This window comes from Nicotiana sylvestris, chromosome 10 (genome assembly GCF_000393655.2).
Source record: "Nicotiana sylvestris chromosome 10, ASM39365v2, whole genome shotgun sequence".
Classification (NCBI taxonomy): Eukaryota; Viridiplantae; Streptophyta; class Magnoliopsida; order Solanales; family Solanaceae; genus Nicotiana; species Nicotiana sylvestris.
Genome location: NC_091066.1, coordinates 120935369 through 120956141, shown reverse-complemented (window position 1 = coordinate 120956141; position 20773 = coordinate 120935369). Strand labels below are relative to the sequence as shown.

The window sequence follows — 20773 nt, the reverse complement described above, 5'->3', positions numbered from 1 at the left end:
CAGTTGCATTTTTCCGGTATGATTGCAACAAATATGGAGCAAAGTCACACTGAGAAGTCAAAATTGTTTTTTAACCAGAGGTATACAAATACAACTCCTCTTTCTTTTATATCATAACTATGAATATGATCACCAAAGGGATATTCTCTAGAGGCAAGTTATTTTCTATTATGACAACAATATTTTTTCCCTTCAATTATTTTATTCTGGTATTAGCTTTTATTAATTCAAATTATTTGATTTTGTAGTTTTCTGAACCAGCATATTGTTCTACTGATGGGAGAAATCGGTCAACTATCTTTTGAAGATACTATAATCCACCACTGTTTTTATTTAATCTTTTCACTGTTATTAGTTTTCTGTCTTATCTTCTACATATTTTTATTTGGAGCAATCTCAATGTTCAATAGACTGGTATCTTTGTATTTAAATAAAGTTTAATGCAAAATATATCCTTCATGGCTTTCTATGACAGAAAAAGAAATATGATAACCAAATGACATATAAAGTCCATTAGTTTTAAAGAAGATGTAAGGTTATGAACGAGATATATTGATGCAATTTGTATCAGCACTATAAAAATAAATATGGACTGATATTGGCATTTTTCTGTATCATCTCAGCATTATCTTAGTATGAGTTTTTGTCAATAATAAAATTCTGACTGCTCATAACAAAAAATAGAAAAAGAAAAAGAGTAAACGAAAATAGGTTTTTCCAGTAAGATCTAACTTCTTTCCTGTCTACCTTAAATATATTTTAAAATTTTAATGTTGATTTAGGGTTAGTTAGAATTACTTCTTATAAATTCTTCTTTTGTGGGTGCCTGAGTTGGGTATGATTGTAATTTTCTGAGAAACAAGTTGTGTGGATTCAGAAATTTTACGAATTCAAGTTAAGAAATTTTTGACTAATTTTCGGTCATGAGTTTACAAGGAAGACATGCCATTGCTTTAATTAAGTCAGGACTAACCAAAACTGAGGTGATAATTTTCTAATATCTTTTATACTGGGAATCCTACGAAAATGTCCCAACTAAGTCTGAACTCACTTCACGTGATTTTGATTTATCTCAATATATGGTTTAAATGTGAATTTCTTGGCAGTATGCTTTACCGAATTTTTGACAAATTAATTATTTTGATTTGTTAATAGTATGGAGTTAACATTTGTATTTTCAAAGCTTTGTTCTTTTTATATTTGGCCAGCAAATTTTTTTATTGATTAAATTAAGTTAAAGACTTAAAGTAAAATATTTTCAACCGTTAAATGACATACTTTCTCCCTTTTTGAAAAGCAAATTTGCTGCCATGCTTCTCATTCATGCTTTTCAACTGTGATGACTAAAATTGTGTGTCTGTAGTGTCTGCTATTTAGCATCATTGGCTTGAGGACATTCGTTAAGAACCTTGATCAATTTATTAGCCTTGGATGTAAACTTATCTTGGACGTTACTTTGTATTTGCCTCATTTGGACTTATTTTTTTCTCCATTTCTATTTTTTGGTAATCGATAGATGCAAAAGAAGAACACAAGAAAGTTTGAGAAAGCGTTTCTAGCTTGCTTTTCTTTCTTTCTTTTTTTAACGCGATCCATGCATGGTGATGACTGAATGTTTCATTATTTTATGAACTTTTGCCGATATTCAAAATAGCTGGAAATGTATAAGCAACATACATAAGCAAGCATATATCCATAAAGAAGTAACGATTCTCTAGATTTGATAATTGATCTGCTTAGGTAGTATTATCCTCTTTTTTTCTCTCATTTTCAAAATTTTCAAGCTCAGAAAAACATCTAATGTGAGTAATATTTATGAACAATAATTAATTAGGAATAGAAGGTGAATACGTTACACCAGAAGTCTGTAACAAATTTATTAGTTACATAATTAATACTCTGTATTACAGCTAGAGCACTAAATTTTATTTACGAAAAACGTTTAATGAGAAAGAGACGAGTGAAATTCCCATCATTGCATTTGTTTTTCTGATCTTTTTCATATATAATTTCTTTCCTTACATTTTTTCTAGCTTTTTGTATGTATGCCTTGCATTTATATTTTAATTTTTGTTAGAATTATGAAAATGACGCTTTTCTATTTCGATTGTATTTACAAAATAAAAAATAAAAAAAATCAACTTGTGGCCCAATATACATATATATAAAGGAGGAAATGAAAGAGCTGAGAGACATAATTATCTAATTTCTGGTGCTTTTGGCTTTTTACCCTATTTTTTAATAAAAAATTTAATAAATTCATGAGTTTACAATGTGTACCTACAAGGTGAAATAAATACCAATAAAGAATTGTGAAGGCAATAAAGAAGTGCAGAAGTTAGGATTGTAAGATTTTCAACATTTATGTCTCTCTTTTTTCCTTCTTCTATTTAATTACCTATCCTTTAAATACCTTACATAATATTTCAGTTCTAAAATTAATTCGCACATTTTAAATTTAACTTTCAGCTACAACTTTATATATCACTTATAATTGTAGATTTTGAAAGGACTTTTCACCACTAATTTCTGAATACCTCTATATAAATAGAAACACCATATGAATTCACCATCTCACCTTTTAACAAACTAAATCCAAATCTTGTGTAGTATGAATTAGCAGAAATATATAAAAACAAGGCATTAACAATTCAAGGCCATTTGTAATTCTAAAGAATCATCAAAACTCTTGCTATCTTGACCTCCAATTGAATATCATGAGGTGGAGAAAAAAGAAGAAAGGAAGTAACAGTTAGAAATTTTGTAGAAGCTTGCTCAGAAACTACGGTAAAATTTAATATATTTGTGTGCATGTGATTTTTTGTCTTGATATCTTTTTTTTTTCGTTGAAGCACTTTGACTTTATAGGAAATACTTTGACTTTATAGGAAATAATGATGAGAGTATTTTAAGAATTTTTTTTTTTTTTGAAAATTTTGCATAAAATTAGGAAGAGATTAAGCGGAGGAAAAGAAAAATAAGAACAAGCAAATGGAAAAGGAAAGAGAAATAGAAAAAATAGAAAAGGGAAAGAAAGGGAATTTTGCAGCTGAAATTGGAGCTTAATTTGAGAAGAATATTTCATATAGTTTGTTCCGAATATGATAGGTTTCAATTACTTTATTTTTCCTTTTTTTTACTACTTCATGTTTTATTTAAAAAATAAGAAAAAATTATAAAAAGTACTCATAACTATATAAAAAAATTTAAATGTACAAACAAATTACTCTCTTTGATTTAATTTATGTGAACCTTTTTGGAGTATGAGCGATAAACTGACTATTTTATTGTGAATTTGAACATAGAATTTTCAAATATGCAGAAACTAAAATACTATAAATCACAATAGTTAATAATTCAGAATATTTAAAAGTATTTCTAAAAATGTGTTCAAAGATAGATTTATTGGACTTTTAAATAGTAATAGATTTACATAAAATAGAACAGAGGGAATATATATTAATATACATAAAGATCTATCTATATGTGCAAACACATACATAGAAAGTGAAAGTACTTTTTATTTGAAATAGAAATATGATAAGTATGACAAAAATAATTTCAAAAGAATCACTACATTCTAATTAAAAATTTGCACTTGAAAAATAATTTTATAATCGCGCGAAGTGCAGCCAAATACACTAGTTTAGAATAACTGATGCTCGTTAGTTATTGTTGCTAGGGGTATACATAGGTCGAGTTTGGTTCGGATTTTACAATTATCAAACCAAACCAATTGTGTCGGATTATTAAATCTAAAGACCAAACCAAACCTATAAAACTCGTGTTTTTCACTTTCGGGTTATTCGGGTTTTTTCAGGGGGTTTTTTCCGGTAAAATCTTCCTAGAACAAAACATATAAATTATGCTCAACATATTTCTTTAGTCCTAGTAAGATACAACTATATAAAGTATTTTCCAAGAAAATAATACGAAATATGAGATATGTCATGGCATTATCCTAAAATTATTCAACAATAAAGACAATAAAATTATGTAATATAAATATTGCTAATTAAAAAGCCATAATAAAAATAAACATAATCTAAAAGTACCAAGTCATGCTAAAATAAGTAGACTAATAAGGGATTATTAAATACATGACTAAACGCTAAAGAAAAAATAAAAATAGGCTATGCATTTTTATCTAAATTATTGCAAAACAAAAAATAGATATTCAATACATTCTCGTTCGTAGTATTGAATTAAATGTCTTTTGTTAGAATTAGTATTGATTTGATTTTGGTTTGGGCTTTTGTTAGCACTATTTAATTTACTAATGTTAATGGCTATAAAACTTATTGGAACATTCAAAAGTTCTAAGTCCAACCTTAAAATAATACCTCAAAAAATAAAATTATAAAATCTTTTAAGAAAGATTTATAAATTACATCACAATAAGTATATTTATATATTAAATATATCTAAAATTTATATATATGTAATGTCGGGTTGGTTTGGTTTCGGTTTGACTTTCTTTAGTTAAAACCAAACCAAACCAATTATGGTCGGGTTTTTTTTTCCAACACCAAACCAAATCAAACCAACCCATAATCGGGTTTTTTTTCTCGGTTTGACTCAGATTATCGGGTTGGTGAGGTTTGTCAGTTTCCTTTGTACACCCCTAATTGCTGCAATAGGCAAGTGTTGCTACTTGTTCTTTAATATATATTTTTCAAGTCTGAACGTATGTTACTCGTCAATGTATACTATATGACAATTGCTATTCCTTTAAAAGAATACGATTCCTTTAAGGCATCAAACTGAAATCGTACCATATCAAACTAAACAAGAAATACCAACTGCACCGAACTACTTTAATGTGGTATTCGAAATAGATAAATCGAATATTAAAAGTAACGAGCCGACATTCTTAAATAACGAAGTACTGAACGCCCACGAAAAATAGGGGATGAGACTATAATTTTGCCAATTTCTTTTAGTTAAAATGTCAAACCTGTCCAATAACTTGAAGTTGGGCTGTTTCTTGCCAATAGGTGGATTGGGTTGTATTTGCATGCCAATTTTCCTTTATGCTAAACTCCTAGTAATTTGTCAGAACTTCTAGCGAGCGTACTGAACTCCTTGTGATCCATTATGGGTCGTGACAAGCTCATCCACATGAATTTCCTAGTCATCCGCTAGGATATTTTTGTACTAAACTCCTCGTGATCTGCTTTGAGTTATGGCAAGTCAAATCTTCTGGCGATCCCTCAGGAATTGAACCTCAACTCCTGGCTGGAAGTTATTTTCATGCAATTTTTTTAAGCGGGGTCAAAAGTTAAACAGCAACATCGAAATAGCTTATTCGTGAAAATTTCTCTAAGTCATGTCCACCAACTATATTTGTTTAGCCCATATTATAAGACCAAACATTATGTTAATGTTAATGTTAATGTTAATGTTAATGTTAAGTCAACATAGTGGATAATTTCCACCTGTTGCGGAAGTCAAATGTATATAGTGTGAATAAGTCACAACTACTATACCAAAAATTATGACAGCCACCAAATAATAAATAAGACAATAAAGCAACAATAAAGGGAACACCAGAATTTACGAGGTTCGGCTAATTTTGCCTACTCCTCGGACACAACCAATATTTTATTTCACTCCAAAAATACAAGTGAAATAATACTAAAGAGAGAAGATACAAATGCCTTAAACAGATGAGAAGGCAAATGAGAGGTGTGTTTCAATCCTAAACATTAGGCCTTCTTTTATAGGGGAAAAATCCCCCCCAAACTTAACTCCCAACCAATGTGGGACTTTGACATTTTGCCAAACAAATTCAACAAATCTCCACCTTGGCAAAATTCCACATCTTCAATTTTCTCTCAATAACAAATTTTGATTGTGTCTTCATCTTCAATCTTCAGTTTTCAACAATGTTGATCAAATCCAAACAATGTTGAAACTTGACCGCAGTCACCACCTTTGTCAGCATATCAGCAGGATTCTCCGTAGTATGAATTTTCTTCACCGTGACTCCACCTTCTTCTATGATTTCTCGTACGAAATGATACCGAACATCAATGTGCTTCGTCCTTGCATGATAAACTTGGTTCTTCGCTAATTGAATAGCACTTTGACTATCACAAAAAATTGTGATACCTTTTTGTTCAACACCAAGCTCCTTTAGCAATCCTTGAAGCCAAATTGCCTCTTTCACAGCCTCTGTAATAGCCATGTACTCTGCCTCTGTTGTAGACAAAGCAACTGTTGACTGCAAAGTAGACTTCCAACTAACTGGTGCCTTTGCAAAAGTAAACACATAACCAGTAGTTGATCTTCGTTTGTCCATATCACCCGCAAAATCTGAGTCACAATATCCAACTACAGACTGATTGTCTTCCTGCTCAAAAACTAACCCGACATCTACAGTATTATGAATATACCGTAGAATCCACTTCACAGCTTGCCAATGCTCCTTCCCTGGATTGTGCATATATCTGCTAATAACTCCAACAGCTTGTGAAATGTCAGGCCTTGTGCAAACCATTGCATACATCAAGCTACCAACAACATTTGCGTATGGTACCTTTGACATATACTCTCGTTCAGCTTCATCCATTGGCGACATAGTAGTACTTAGCTTAAAATGGGAAGCAAGTGGAGTACTAACTGGCTTAGTCTTGTCATCTATGCCAAAACGTTGAAGTACTCTCTTCAAATATTCCTTTTGAGATAAACAGAGTTTCTTTGAACGTCTATCTCTAATTATCTCCATGCCAAGAATTTTCTTTGCCTCACCCAAATCCTTCATCTCGAACTCCTTCTTCAGTTGAATCTTCAACTTATCAATTTCTTCCGAATTCTTGGAAGCTATCAACATATCATCAACATATAGGAGAAGATATACAAAGGAACCATCTTTAAGCTTGTGCAAATACACACAATGATCGTATTTGCTTCTCTTGTACCCTTGCCGCAACATAAACTCGTCAAATCGCTTGTACCATTGTCTAGAAGATTGTTTCAATCCGTACAACGATTTTTCAAGTTTGCACACCATATTTTCTTTTCCAGCAACTTTGAATCCTTCTGGCTGAGTCATGTAGATTTCCTCCTCCAAGTTTCCATGTAAAAACACAGTTTTTACATCCATCTGAACTAGTTCCAAATCCAATTGTGCTACTAAAGAACACTTCATTGTAATCAATTCCCTCCTTTTGAGCATATCCTTTGGCCACCAATCTTGCTTTGTAGCGAACATTTACTTGGTTAGGAAATCCTTCTTTCTTTGCAAATACCCATTTGCACCCAATTGCTTTCTTTCCCTTCGGGAGATTGGCCAATCTCCATGTATGATTCTGATGAAGGGACTGTATTTCATCATTCATGGCAATCCTCCACTTATCTTCTTCTGAACTTTGGACAACATCTTTATAAGTGGTAGGAACATCATCAGCTACAATTGAGGTTGCACAAGCAACTGTCTCTATGAGACGAACAGGTTTCGTTATTGTTCTTTTTGGCCTGCTGGTTGCTATTGATTCAAGTTGTTGTTGAGGTTCCTGAGTTGGAATCTCCTCTACTGGCTCTCCTTCCAGAGGGTAATCTTCATTTGTTTCCTCCTCTGCTTCTTGTGTAGGAAAAATAAATTTTCCCTCAAACTCCACCTGCTTAGAAGCACCTTTATTTTGTTTGGTATCTTCTGTTACCTTATTTACCATAGCAGATTCATCAAAGGTAACATCCCTGCTGAATATTACTTTCTTTGTCATAGGACACCATAAGCGATATCCTTTGACTCCAGAAGTAATTCCCATAAAAATAGCCTTCTTTGCCCTTGGATCCAATTTTGACTCCGTCACATGATAATATGCAGTTGAGCCAAACACGTGCAAAGAGTTATAATCTACAGCAGGTTTTCCATACCATTTTTCAAATGGTGTCTTGCCATCAATAGCAGCAGATGGTAGACGATTAATGAGGTGGCATGCATATGTAATTGCCTCAGCCCAAAATTCTTTGCCCAAGCCAGCATTGGACAACATACACCGTACCTTCTCCAGCAAGGTCCGGTTCATACGTTCTGCCACTCCATTTTGTTGTGGTGTATGTCTAACAGTGAAGTGTCGGACGATGCCATCATTTTCACAGACCTTATTGAAATGATCATTTTTGTATTCACCTCCATTGTCTGTGCGAATACACTTGATCCTCTTGCCTGTTTGATTCTCCACCATCGTCTTCCATTTGAGAAAAATTCCCAACACTTCATCTTTGCTCTTCATTGTATACACCCATACTCTTCGGGAAAAATCATCAACAAAGGTTACAAAATAGTGCTTCCCACCCAATGAAGGTGTTTTGGAAGGACCCCAAACATCTGAGTGTACATAATCCAAAATGCCTTTAGTATTATGGATCGTTGTACCAAATTTAACCCTTGTCTGTTTCCCTTTAACACAATGCTCACAAAACTCCAAGTTGCAAGCCTTTACTCCTTTTAACAATCCTTGATCTGATAGAGTTTTCAAGGATTTTCCTCCAGCATGTCCCAAGCGCATGTGCCATAGCTTGGTTGCTTCTGCTTCTTTGTCATCACTGGATGTCACTGTCGCTGTCCCAATAACTGTACTGCCACGATAGCGGTACATATTATTATTCTTCCGATTAGCCTTCATTACCACTAGTGCACCGGAGCATACTCTCATCACTCCATTTTCTGCAATGATTTTGAACCCTTTTGATTCTAGGGCTCCCACAGAGATGAGATTCTTCTTCAAATCCGGTACATATCGAACATCTATCAATGTTCTGATCATTCCATCATGGTTCCTTAATCGTATTGAACCAATGCCATATGAGGTAAGAGGGCTGTTATCCGCTGTGTGGACGACTCCATATTCTCCTTCTTGAAATTCCACGAACCAGTCCCTGTTGGGACACATATGATAGCTACAAGCCGAGTCCATCAACCATATGTCTGATGATGTTGATGACTCTGTTGTAACTAATGAGAAGTCTGAATCATCACAATCAGCTACATTTGAATCCATAATAGCCTTTCCATTGTTATGTTTGGCCTTATTCTTCAACTTCGGACAGTCTTTCTTCCAGTGCCCTTTTTCTCGACAAAAGGCACATTCATCTTTGCTGGGTCTGGATCTTGACTTGGATCTTCCCTTCTTTGTCCTCGTTTGATTTTGAGGACGACCCCTCACAAACAGTGCTTCTCCTTCTCCGCCCTTCTGTTTTTCTCGCTTTCTTTGTTCATAGCTGTACAAAGCCGAACAAACTTCTCTGAGAGAAATTTCGTCATTTCCATGGAGTAGAGTAGTTTCAAGGTGCTCGTACTCATCAGGAAGTGACGCCAACAACATTAAGGCCAAGTCACCATCATCATAAGTTGTATCCATATTTTGCAAATCTGTGACCAACTTATTGAAACTGGTGATATGTTCATTCATCGTGGTACCAGGAACATAGGTGAAGTGAAACAGTCTCTTCTTCATGTACAATTTATTTTGACTGTTTTTCTTCAAAAATTTATCCTCCAGTGCTTTCCATAATTTACTTGCAGAAGTTTCCTTTGTGTATGGATATTTCTGCTCTCTAGCAAGGTAGGATCGAATGGTACCGCAAGCAACACGGTTGATAATTCTCCAATCTTCTTCTCCAATAACATCTGGTTTCTTTTCTTCAATGGCCAGATCTAGCCCTTGTTGAAAAAGGACATCTAGAACCTCGCCTTGCCACATCCCAAAATGTCCGGACCCGTCAAATATTTCGACCGCAAATTTCGCATTTGACACAATTCTTGTCATAAGCGAAGATGCCAATGATGACGTATTGTTGACACTTGATGTAGATTCTTCTTGTTTATTGTCTCCCATCTTTGACACAAATATTATTTAATAGCTGACGACACAAATCAAGATTATTCCTTTCTGATGTAGAAGATCAGACTAAGCTGCAACCACAGAGCATACTCAGACAGAACCTTGACTCAGTTACCAAGATAAATCTTTTCTGATGTGGAAGATCAGACTATGCTGCAACCACAGAGCATACTTAGACAGTACCTTGGCTCTGATACCAATTGTTGCGGAAGTCAAATGTATATAGTGTGAATAAGTCACAACTACTATACCAAAAATTATGACAGCCACCAAATAATAAATAAGACAATAAAGCAACAATAAAGGGAACACCAGAATTTACGAGGTTCGGCTAATTTTGCCTACTCCTCGGACACAACCAATATTTTATTTCACTCCAAAAATACAAGTGAAATAATACTAAAGAGAGAAGATACAAATGCCTTAAACAGATGAGAAGGCAAATGAGAGGTGTGTTTCAATCCTAAACATTAGGCCTTCTTTTATAGGGGAAAAATCCCCCCCAAACTTAACTCCCAACCAATGTGGGACTTTGGCATTTTGCCAAACTTCAACAAATCTCCACCTTGGCAAAATTCCACATTTTCAATTCTCTCTCAATAACAAATTTTGGTTGTGTCTTCATCTTCAATCTTCAGTGTTCAACAATGTTGATCAAATCCAAACAATGTTGAAACTTGATCGCAGTCACCACCTTAGTTAGCATATCAGCAGGATTCTCCGTAGTATGAATTTTCTTCACTGTGATTCATATTTATTACAATTTTAATAAATTCTTACACATAAATTTATGTACGCGTTAAAATTATTGGGGTCAACTGCAGCCGATATTGGATTCATCCCTGATATCATATATAACTTTAGGCCAGCAAATTAAAAGATCCCAATGAGTAGAGCAAATTCACAGTAGAAATAACTAGCATTTCAGTCAATTAGAATTACGATAACAAATGGTCAATAGCTGTCACGACCCATTTCCTGAGCAAGCCGGGACTGGCATTCGATCACTAAACATGATCGAGCGAACCATCTCTGCTTATCAAATTTATTATATAACTCCAAACTTTATATGCAACAAGGCAATACTCTAACCAAATACTTTTGATTAATTTAAACATTTAAATAAATCAACTCCAAAACTTTATTCATAGTAACCAATGAAATACTGCTAAGTTATTATCAAAAACATCTGAATCTTAACCCAACGATTATGTCTATGAAGCCTCTACTGATAAACTAACTCACTGCTCAGGACATGAGGTTTCCTGGCCAGTTCTCTAAGTAAACAAAGAAACAACTAAATAAAGATGACTCAAAGGAATATTCCACGAACAAAAGCGGAGCTCATCAATAACACTGGAAGAGAAGGAAGTCCTAACCCGTAGCCTGCTCGCCTGCAAAACCGGTTCCTACGTTGTACCGCAGACTAACGTAGGTTCCCAAAAGAGAACGTCAGTACCATCCATTGTACTCAGTGAATCTCAACAACAGGGGGCGAAACTTTAATAACATTTACATTACGAGCAAAGGTTCTAAATACATTTAAAACATAAAGCTTAAAAGAATAATTCTAAACTAATTGCATAATAGCAGTTATGAATATTCTAAAAGAAATTCTTTTCTTTTTCTTTCTTATAAAAAAATACTTCACTTTATACTTTGGGAGTTCCAACTATCCTGACTTAATTCTGTCTCAGTCACCGTGTGATCGGCACGGGTTTGATCTCAACCTGATCGAATAGGCCCAATCCACGAGGTGTCACTCACTTCATGGTTCTCAGCGCTCATGTATCATACCTTAGCATTGCTAAGTAATTTCTCAACAACGAGACCCTCGGCTCGTGTGCTCCCTACTTTGGCACAAGTAGTTTCAGGAAGTCAACGCCTTGGTCAGGACCCTCGGCCTGGACGATGACCTCTTCTCAGAATAAAGGATACTCCCAAAAATCTTTTCTTTCTACTTCTTCTTGTGACTTTTCAAGTCTAAATCTTTTCTTTTTGGAATATCATGTACATGCTCTGGCTGGTATCCTTAAATATAAAGCATGACATAAGAATGAAATAAACATCTAAAAGTATTTCTAAAGATTTTTGCTTCTTCATAAATTTTCAACATGAAAATAGCATATAAGAATAACACATTATATGCTGATTTTGACACCCATAAATTAACATCTGTCCAATTACAAAAAAGCGAAAGAAGCACATTCGAAGATTCTTACGTATTAAAATTAGTTTTAAATAATAAAACATTACTTTCTTATATTAGTAATGACATAATACTATTCAACATTATAGAAAAAGAAATTAAAGGTGATAGCGTGAACTTTTTGTTGGCCTGTTCCCATCTTTAATTGGTGCTAAATTTGCTCTCCATATAGCAAATTTAGCTATTGGAGATATTTTACTGGAAGTTGATAATAAGGTCTCCACCTAGCTGGAATTATAATCTAGTATTAATGTTCTTGTTGACCAATTTTAGAATACAGAAATCCATAACTATAGTTCTATTGGTGTTTAAGGTTTCACGCGGTTAATTAAAGATTGCTATTAAAAGATTGCTTGACTGGTTAGAAACATTAATTTGTTTCTTGCTAGACTTTTGAAAATAATAAATTTATGCACGTATATCATAATAAATTATCTAAACTTTTGCTAGAAAAATTCTAAGTTAATAGGTACTCACTCGCTCCAATTAAGCAAATATAAACTTTTTTAAGCAATTCGTCAAACATCTTGTATGCATGCTTTTGTGAGTTAAACCACTTTAGTAAAGGGTTATATCAACTCACCTCAAACCAATACGTAGACCCCAGTCCAATTTATACCCGTCAAACAATTGATTCTACAAACCAATGCATTTTAATTAATTTCAAAGTTTTACACCTAAACATGAACTTTATTGTTGATATAGAGTAATAAGGGAATTAACTATTTAATTCTTACCTATTACTACTGTAGGGTAATTGACCATAAGGAATTTTTACATACCTGAGTTCAACAATTAGTGATTTGTAAACAACCTTAGAACTTTGGGTGCAATTTCGTGGCTGGCTCTGCGTTAGTAATAGAACGTGAAGTGTTCTGTTTTGAGAATCTCCTTTTGTTTAAACTTTTTCACAACCCTTGTCTTTTGGCTAAGGCTTTCACGCCTTTACTGCCAAGAGCCCTTTATGGGCTTAAGGCTCACGTTTTTTTATTTCAATTATTTGTTTTCCTTTTTTTTGACTTAATTAGTATTTAATGATACCCACTTTTAATAATTAACAATATTAAAACTATTAATATTTTTCTAATTGTATATCCAATTTATATATATATATATATATATATATATATATATATATATCACTATAGGCAAGATAAAAATAATAAAATAGTAATAATTTAGTTCTATAGTTAGCATGTCTCGAAACTTTTATAAATTTGAGGAGTGATACAATAGCCCCGGTGATTTGTCCCACTTATTTCTCAGCCTTTTGCTATCTATCCCACTTATTTCTCTTTATATTCGTTGAAAGAAACATTCGAAACTGACAGCTTGTTTGGATGGTTGTTATGTATCGATTCATAAAGTAACGCATAATATAGTATTGTACTGTATCGTTTTGATGTATACCATATTTGGATAGATTGTATTGTTTAATTTTTTGTTGTTTCATGATATCATGCACCAACAATATGAATAATAAACTTGCAATATAATAAAGAAAAAGTAAGGTACAAGATAAAATTATTATATAAAAAGGTAGGGTAAAGGATAAAAATACGATTATTTAATAATACGGAAGGGCAAGATGAGAGGAAAAAAATAAGGTAACGATGCGTCCCACCAAATTGGTTGTTCCGTAAAGTGGAGTTTTTAGTCTTTAGATAACAACGAATTTAATGATACGATCAGGAACAGAGCTAGACCTTCGGATGCGGGTTCGACAAACCTAGTGACTTTGTTCAAAACCGTGTATTTGTGTTTAAGAATTCATTGAATATGTACAAATTATTAATTTAGAATTCAGTAAATTAGAATCAATAGAATCTCGAACCCATTAGCTTAGAATCCTGGTTTCGCCTCTGGATATAATACAATAAAAATTTAAGTAACAATTAAAACAAACATTACATTTAACGTAACAATTCGATACAATACAACAGGTAACAACCATCCAAACAAGCTGTGAATGACAAGCAGCAACGTAATTTTCAAGCCAAAAGCCAAGGTGTTGGATGACTACGTTCTAGAATCTTCATGAACCAAAAAGGAAAAAGGCTTGGTGAAATTACTAATGGATAAAGAAGCAAGAATTACAGAAGAAGATAATACTAAAATGATTCAAAATGTGTAAGAATCAATACCTCCATTCTTTGAAGTAGCTAGCACACTGCTAATTATCTAATTCTCATTAAAAGCTCTGTGATTTCTCTTCCTGGTAATGTGTATATACTTAGTAACAACGATAAACCGCCCCCTATACGCAAACACTTCACCATTACAATAATAATAGCCAGTTGTTACTAACAAAACATCTGCTCCTAGAGTATGCAAAAAGGAACACGAGGCAAGATGATAGTGGAGATTTCATTCTCTCGCAGATTTATATATGAGGCCACTGAAACATCATCTGGGGTAGAATGAACTGTGAGAGATGTTGGCAATTGAAGCCGAATCACCTTCTCTATGGGGATAAGATGGAGTATCCCAAGGGTCGTGAAGCTCCATGGTTTTCTCATCTACAAACGGAGGATTAGTCGGTGCAGGTAACTCTTCTTCTTTCTTTACCAGCATCTGCAATGCCTTGGACATAGATGGTCTTAATCCCGGAACCTCTTGTGTGCACAATAGCCCGACATGTACCACTCTTAAAACCTCATTTTCTACATTGATAGTATGGTAGTTGTGCAACATAAGATTTGGATCAAACAATTCCTCTACTCTCCCATGTTGAAAATGCTGCCATGCCTGTTTTCATCCAATATACGGAAACAGCTAAACCGATGAGCAAAATCTTTCTATATATTGAAAGTGCATATAAGAATTTGTTCACAACTTACAATAGAAATTAAGCTGTCAGAGTATTCAGTGTGTTTGCTTCTATTGTTCTGCCTTCCAGTAACAATCTCCAATAAAAGAACACCAAAGCTGTAAACATCTGCCTTTTCGGTTAATTGGCCATGGGCTAAGTATTCTGGGGCCATATATCCTCTGCAAAGGAAAGAATAGAAAATTAACCATTGACTGAGAGATAACTAATTAACCTACTGGCTGTAAGTATTCAGTGAACTAATGTTTTGAACTACAATTTAAATGGTGAAAGAAAAGAATCACTAACAAAGTCCCAGCAATGGCAGTGCTTATGTGACTCTTGTCTTCTTGGAAAGACCTGGCCAACCCAAAATCAGCAATTTTCGCTCTGAGCCTTGAATCCAAAAGAATATTGCTGGCTTTTATATCTCTATGAATAATCCTCGTCTTATTGTTTTCGTGGAGGTAGACCAAACCTTCTGCAGTCCCTATAATGATTTCAAATCTTTTTTCCCAGTTCAGTGTTTTACCTTTGCTAGGGTCTGCTGATTTCAACGTACAGGGTCAATTCAATTAGTTTCATGCCAATAAGAATCAGGAGTGCGTTAAAGTCATTGCAGCAGTTGTATAAAACAATTTAAGATAGAGCAAAGTTCTGCTACTGCTACTCACCGAAGATAAACCGATCAAGACTCTGGTTCGGGAGGAACTCATATACAAGAAGACTTTCAGGTCCAGAACAGCTGCATCCTAATAGCCTTACTAGATTTTTGTGCTCAACACTGCTAATAATGTTGACTTCGTTGTAAAAATCTGCAGCTCTGTGTTTGTTATTGAAGAACAGCCTTTTGACAGCAATCTCTCTCCCATCTTGTAGAACTCCCTGACAACGCAAGCATAGGGGTGTTCATAAAAATCCGAAAAACCGAACCAAACCGAAAATCAAACCAAACCGACCAAAAAAACCAATACTTTTTGGTTTGGTTTGGTTTTGGTTTTGAAATTTAAAAACCGATCAAATTTGGTTTGGGTTTGGTTTTAATAAAAAAAAAATCGAACAAAACCGAATATAGGAGTAGCTATTTTAAATTTATTATTATACCTATATATATATGTATACTTTTATACAAAATTTCAAAAATTTTATTTTAAATGTTAATCGTTTGCACTTTTAGTATAGTTCTTCACCTTTGCATTTTAGTTTGATTGGTAGTTTTCTTTTGTTAAGTGTAAGAATCTATATTTCATGTTAAAAATAACATATTTTTAATTGAGTCCTTAAATTATTCATCACTATTTGATTCAATTATCATCAATATATCTTGGAAAATAATAGATTTCTCAAAGGGCAATTGATTTGATAGTGTTACTTTGAAATGTGGTCGCCGAAATATGTGTTTGGTAGTGTATGTCTTATATTTAAGAAAAAACCGACAAATAACCGAAAAAACTGAAAAACCGACATAAACCGAATCGAGAAAAAATCGACTTAATTGGTTTGGTTTGGTTTGGTTCTAATATTTGAAAAACCGACTTACTTGGTTTGGTTTCTTTTTAGGGAAAAATAGATCCAAACCGAACCATGAACACCCCTACGTAAGCATATCGTATAAACTTACTCTGATGTGATCATGTGGATACTCGTAATTGTGAATTATAGTTATGGATAAACTGAAAACATAAAGATGTTAAGCAGTGCAATATTCTCAGCCCACTACCTTGTAAACTGTACCAAATCCACCTTGACCAAGCTTGTTCGCCTCATCAAAAGACCCGGTGGCTTTCTCAAGAGTTGAATACTTGAAGTTCAGGCTACTATCGTTAAGAGTCTTCACTAATTTCTCCACATCATTGGAACCTGGATATTTCAAACTCTTAGTTACTTCGTAAATACTCAAAGCTAAAGCCTTTAGCTGAAATATTACCAAAGGTTTTACCTTTTCTCTTCTTCTGTATTTGTTTGTTCTTCCACATATAAAAGGCGATAACAGCTCCCACTACCAAAACGACCACAGCACTAACAACAGCAATTACAATTACTACCACATTTCCTGAAAATATGTACTATCAGCCACATGGTCCCCATGACAGTTTGAAAAGAAGAAGACAGAATAAAGATTACCATTTGATGATGAGTCTCCACTGGTAGCTATAGCGTTAAGAAAATTAACATCCGAGTATCTCATGAAGCATCCAGTGTACAATGCTCGGCCTTCTGACCAGGGTAAGCACCCCATCATAGAGGCAGATGCATTTTGCAAACAAGCTCGGCACGAGTTAGCACTCAGTGTTCTCCAGCAGTCAGCTTGGACATAAGCTGTCTCGTTTGTTGCCCCGGGCACTGCCACTTCAGCGCGTGCATAGCCATTACTGTTTGGTGCATTAGCAACAGCTTGCTGAACAGCCTGCCTAGCGGTTTGTTGGAACAAAGAACCCTTTCTGGTTCTATTTCCACAGACATGTCTGTCTTCAGGTCCTAAATACTGGTCATAGAATGTGTAATTCTCAGCCCGCATAAAGCAGCCATCGAGATAAATTCGCCCTCCATTGTAAGGAAAGCACTGAGGAAGGACTGTTCGGGCTTCGGCATAGCATAAGACACAGTCAAGTAAAGAAAGATCACCATAGCACTGTGCTAGTCCATAGTTAGCGTCCAGTCCAGTGCCGGTGACTGCTACTCCATAGCCTCTAGTTCTCATTTGTTCACTTATGGTTTCCATTGTGGCAACAAAATTTGGGACATAAATTGTAGTATTATGCTCGTGTTGGTTACCGCATATGATCTGGACCGGTTGAGATCTGGGTTCCGCCTCGGATACATTTGGTAGAAGTAAAATTGATAGAATAACAAATAGTCTAAATGCAACTAATGTCACTACTTCCTCCATTGCCCGGTCGTAAGATCTTAGATTGATGAATTGCCTGCTCAACATAGGACGGATTTGAGTAGAATACTTCAGGGACTTATAAGTGAAATCAATCAAATATAAGAAGATCAAACTGCTAAATAAAAGCTATGAAGAGTTAAATCTTTATTAAATTGTATTCTTTCTTGTAAAGGTCGAGCAATATGAAAACCATGAAGAATTGACAAGGTAGCTTCCTTTCATAACCAAAAGGTTTGACAACAAAGTCCAAAGACTACAATCATGTCACCTTTATTTCTGTAAATTCGTTTTCCACCTTTATTAACAATCATTGAGTCATGCCAAGAAGTCTTGGTTTCACATTCATTTCCCAAAATCTGATATTTTCGCTCAAAGCAACATCAAAAAGAGACCAGAAAAACTTCATGGTTCAAACTACTGCAGCATCCTATATTAGACTAAGATTTAATTTATATTTACTGACACTGTAACAAATCTTTACACTGCCAGTATATTTTAATCTGTTGTAGCAAATGATCTACCTTATTTTACATGTTACTAATCTCACTTATTATGAACGATTACATATAATTATACTGTATTTTAGATAATCTGATTGTGAGTGTATAAAAATTAAACTCATTAGTCTAAAAGAAGTCTATGCACGTGGTAAATAAAATATGAGACAAATTGAAAATTTTGTTTGTGTTCCATCTAGAAACAAAAGAAAGGTCAGCATTGAATGATTATACCAAAAAACCAACCACAATGATTAACAAATATAAAAGTGAGACCCCACCTCATTACCACTTGGCTCAAGCCAGATAATAAGACTAATGTGCCACAATTGACCAGTTTGCCATCACATTTCCAACTCACAACTTAGACCCCCCATCTTCAATACACCAAAAAAAAAGGTCCATCTTTTTTTCTCTTCTTCTTATTGTACTTCTCTCTATTTATGTTTTTATGCAAAAAGCTCAAAACTTGATGCCCATGATTCAGAATTAGAGGAACAAACTAACAAAAGATACGGAAAAAGAAGAAGGGGAATTTCCTTTGTTTATTTGCAGTCAACCTGATCATAACAAATTTTAAGAGTTCTCTTACTGATTTTATACGAAGCTTAAGACCAAAGAATGGTCTTGCAAGTAAATTGACAAAATGGGAAGCTCTTTTCTCCAGAAATTAAGTCATGATTGCCTAAAAAGTACGATTAAAAAGAAGAAACAAGAATTACAAAATCCTCAGAGTTGAACTGTATACAGAGATTCTCAATTTTCAATGACTAGTTCTTTTCAGCTTCTTCAGTGGCTGAAAATAGAGAAAAAGTCAAAGCTAAATGTAGAAAAAGCTTTTAGCTCAAAGACACTAAGGGAAACTTCAATTTCAGGAAATAAAACAACTTGAGAACCAAAATATTTACCTTTTGTTCACATGGGGTTCCCGAAAATCGATTTCTTGAGCAAGATCGCTGGAGAAAACTGTTCAGCTGCTTTAACAACTCTAACAAAGAACAGAGGAGAGTGACGAAGAAAAAATAAAGGAACGATAAGTAAAGGGATGAAATTAATTTTATTATTAATAGGATGAGGGGTTAGTAAATGAGAGAATCTAAGGAGAAGAAACAAGTGAAAGATTTTGTAGAGGGGATATTTTGTCAAAGAGAAGACTTAAAAATCAGCAGCTATGGCCTATGGGGTATAATGGAGGGAACCAAAATGCGGTTCTTTTTTACTCAAAATACGGAAATAAATGTTAAAAAAAAATTACCAAATTATATATAACGCCACAAAAAGTGGTGCTATACAGTAACGGTAACTGCACCGTTACTGTATAGCGCCACTTTTTGTGGTGCTATATTAATTAAAAGATGGCGCATCTTACATAGCGCCACTATTAATGGAGTTATACACCTTATTAAAAAATCCTCCGTCTTCTTCTTCCCCCCCCCCAATTTTTGATCGATTCTGCCCCATTTTTTTTAAAAAAAAAAAATTGGGTCCCCCCGGCACATAAAAGTTGAAGATTGGTGGTCCCACAGTCGAGTAGAGCTTCGTGTTATTGTGGATTCACTCTTCTGGAGTCAAAATTTCGATCTATTTACTTTCCGAAAATTCTAAATCGAGGTATTTCGATTTATTTTAAGTTGAAACTTTTATAACAATGCATTTTACTTGATTTGTATGTGTTCTATTTCGGTTTGTGTTTATTTTTTCCAAAACTAGCATGTTAAATTTTATCTGGATTTAATTTTAGTGTTGTATAAAAATATGTAAATTAGTCTAAAAAATGTGTTTGTTAATATCCTCATGTATATTTATGTGTTTTTATGCCGTTTAGTTTAGATTATTTTTTAGCGTAGTAAAATGTAGACCTTTTTAGCGTAGTAAAACGTAGACCCTTTTAGCGTAGTAAAATTTAGAGCCTTGTAGCGTAGTATTGTGTAGTATTTTAGCTTAGAATTTTTATAATTATGGGTAGTATTATGGGCCTATAAAAATCTAGCACGAAACCCATAATTATAAAAATTCTAAGCTAAAAAATATGAATTTAAAATATAAAAAAACACATAATTATTAATGATAGTTATTAAAAATTATAATTTACAGTTGACGACATGGATGCACCTATACATCCCGGCCCTCGGACGTCGGAGCTACTACCCCTACAGCCCCAGCATAGATCCGAGCATATATGGGGGGGAGAGTTGCTTACGCAGACTTTTCGGGGCAGGAGAGTGGATTTATTGTGGGAGTTTTTGACTCCTCCCCGCGTTCTACATCCCCGTGTGGTCCATCACCTGGAGGAGATGGGATTATATAGGATCATTAGCATTGGCCGGATACAAGCTCGACTATGCTTTGATCACGGCGTTGATTGAGCGGTGGCGACCGGAGACGCACACTTTCCATCTGCCCATCGGCGAAGCCACCATCACACTCCAGGACGTCGAGATTTTATATGGCCTGTCCACTGATGGCTTGCCAGTTTTACTGCCTGGGAATATGAGATATTTTAATCGGGATTCATAT

At 34.4% G+C, this 20773-nt stretch overlaps 1 protein-coding gene across 2 annotated transcripts; it reads right to left on the bottom strand.

Annotated features, from left to right (window-relative positions):
- Positions 1-14109: 14109 nt before the first annotated feature.
- Positions 14110-19367, bottom strand: LOC104219844 (cysteine-rich receptor-like protein kinase 2). 2 transcript variants are annotated; one of them, XM_009770595.2, is made up of 8 exons: positions 19165-19367; positions 16994-17793; positions 16809-16922; positions 16590-16729; positions 15544-15754; positions 15179-15416; positions 14901-15051; positions 14110-14808 (listed from the first exon to the last, which is right to left on the bottom strand). In XM_009770595.2, exons 2-8 carry the CDS (start codon positions 17757-17759, stop codon positions 14467-14469), a joined length of 1962 nt encoding a protein of 653 aa, XP_009768897.1. In that variant the 5' UTR covers positions 17760-17793; positions 19165-19367; the 3' UTR covers positions 14110-14466. The 2 variants fall into 2 exon arrangements, with proteins under 2 accessions (XP_009768897.1, XP_009768898.1); XM_009770596.2 differs by having other exon boundaries at positions 15179-15413; positions 19165-19299.
- Positions 19368-20773: the final 1406 nt, after the last annotated feature.

Excerpts from the sequence above, each read along its gene's own strand:
- LOC104219844 (XM_009770595.2), bottom strand. The coding sequence starts at position 17,759 with ATGGAGGAAGTAGTGACATTAGTTGCATTTAGACTATTTGTTATTCTA. Across the intron at positions 16,730-16,808 it reads AATACAGAAGAAGAGAAAAG|GTTCCAATGATGTGGAGAAA; the intron begins GTAAAACCTTTG and ends TGAAATATCCAG. Across the intron at positions 15,417-15,543 it reads TCTTGATCGGTTTATCTTCG|CAGACCCTAGCAAAGGTAAA; the intron begins GTGAGTAGCAGT and ends CGTTGAAATCAG.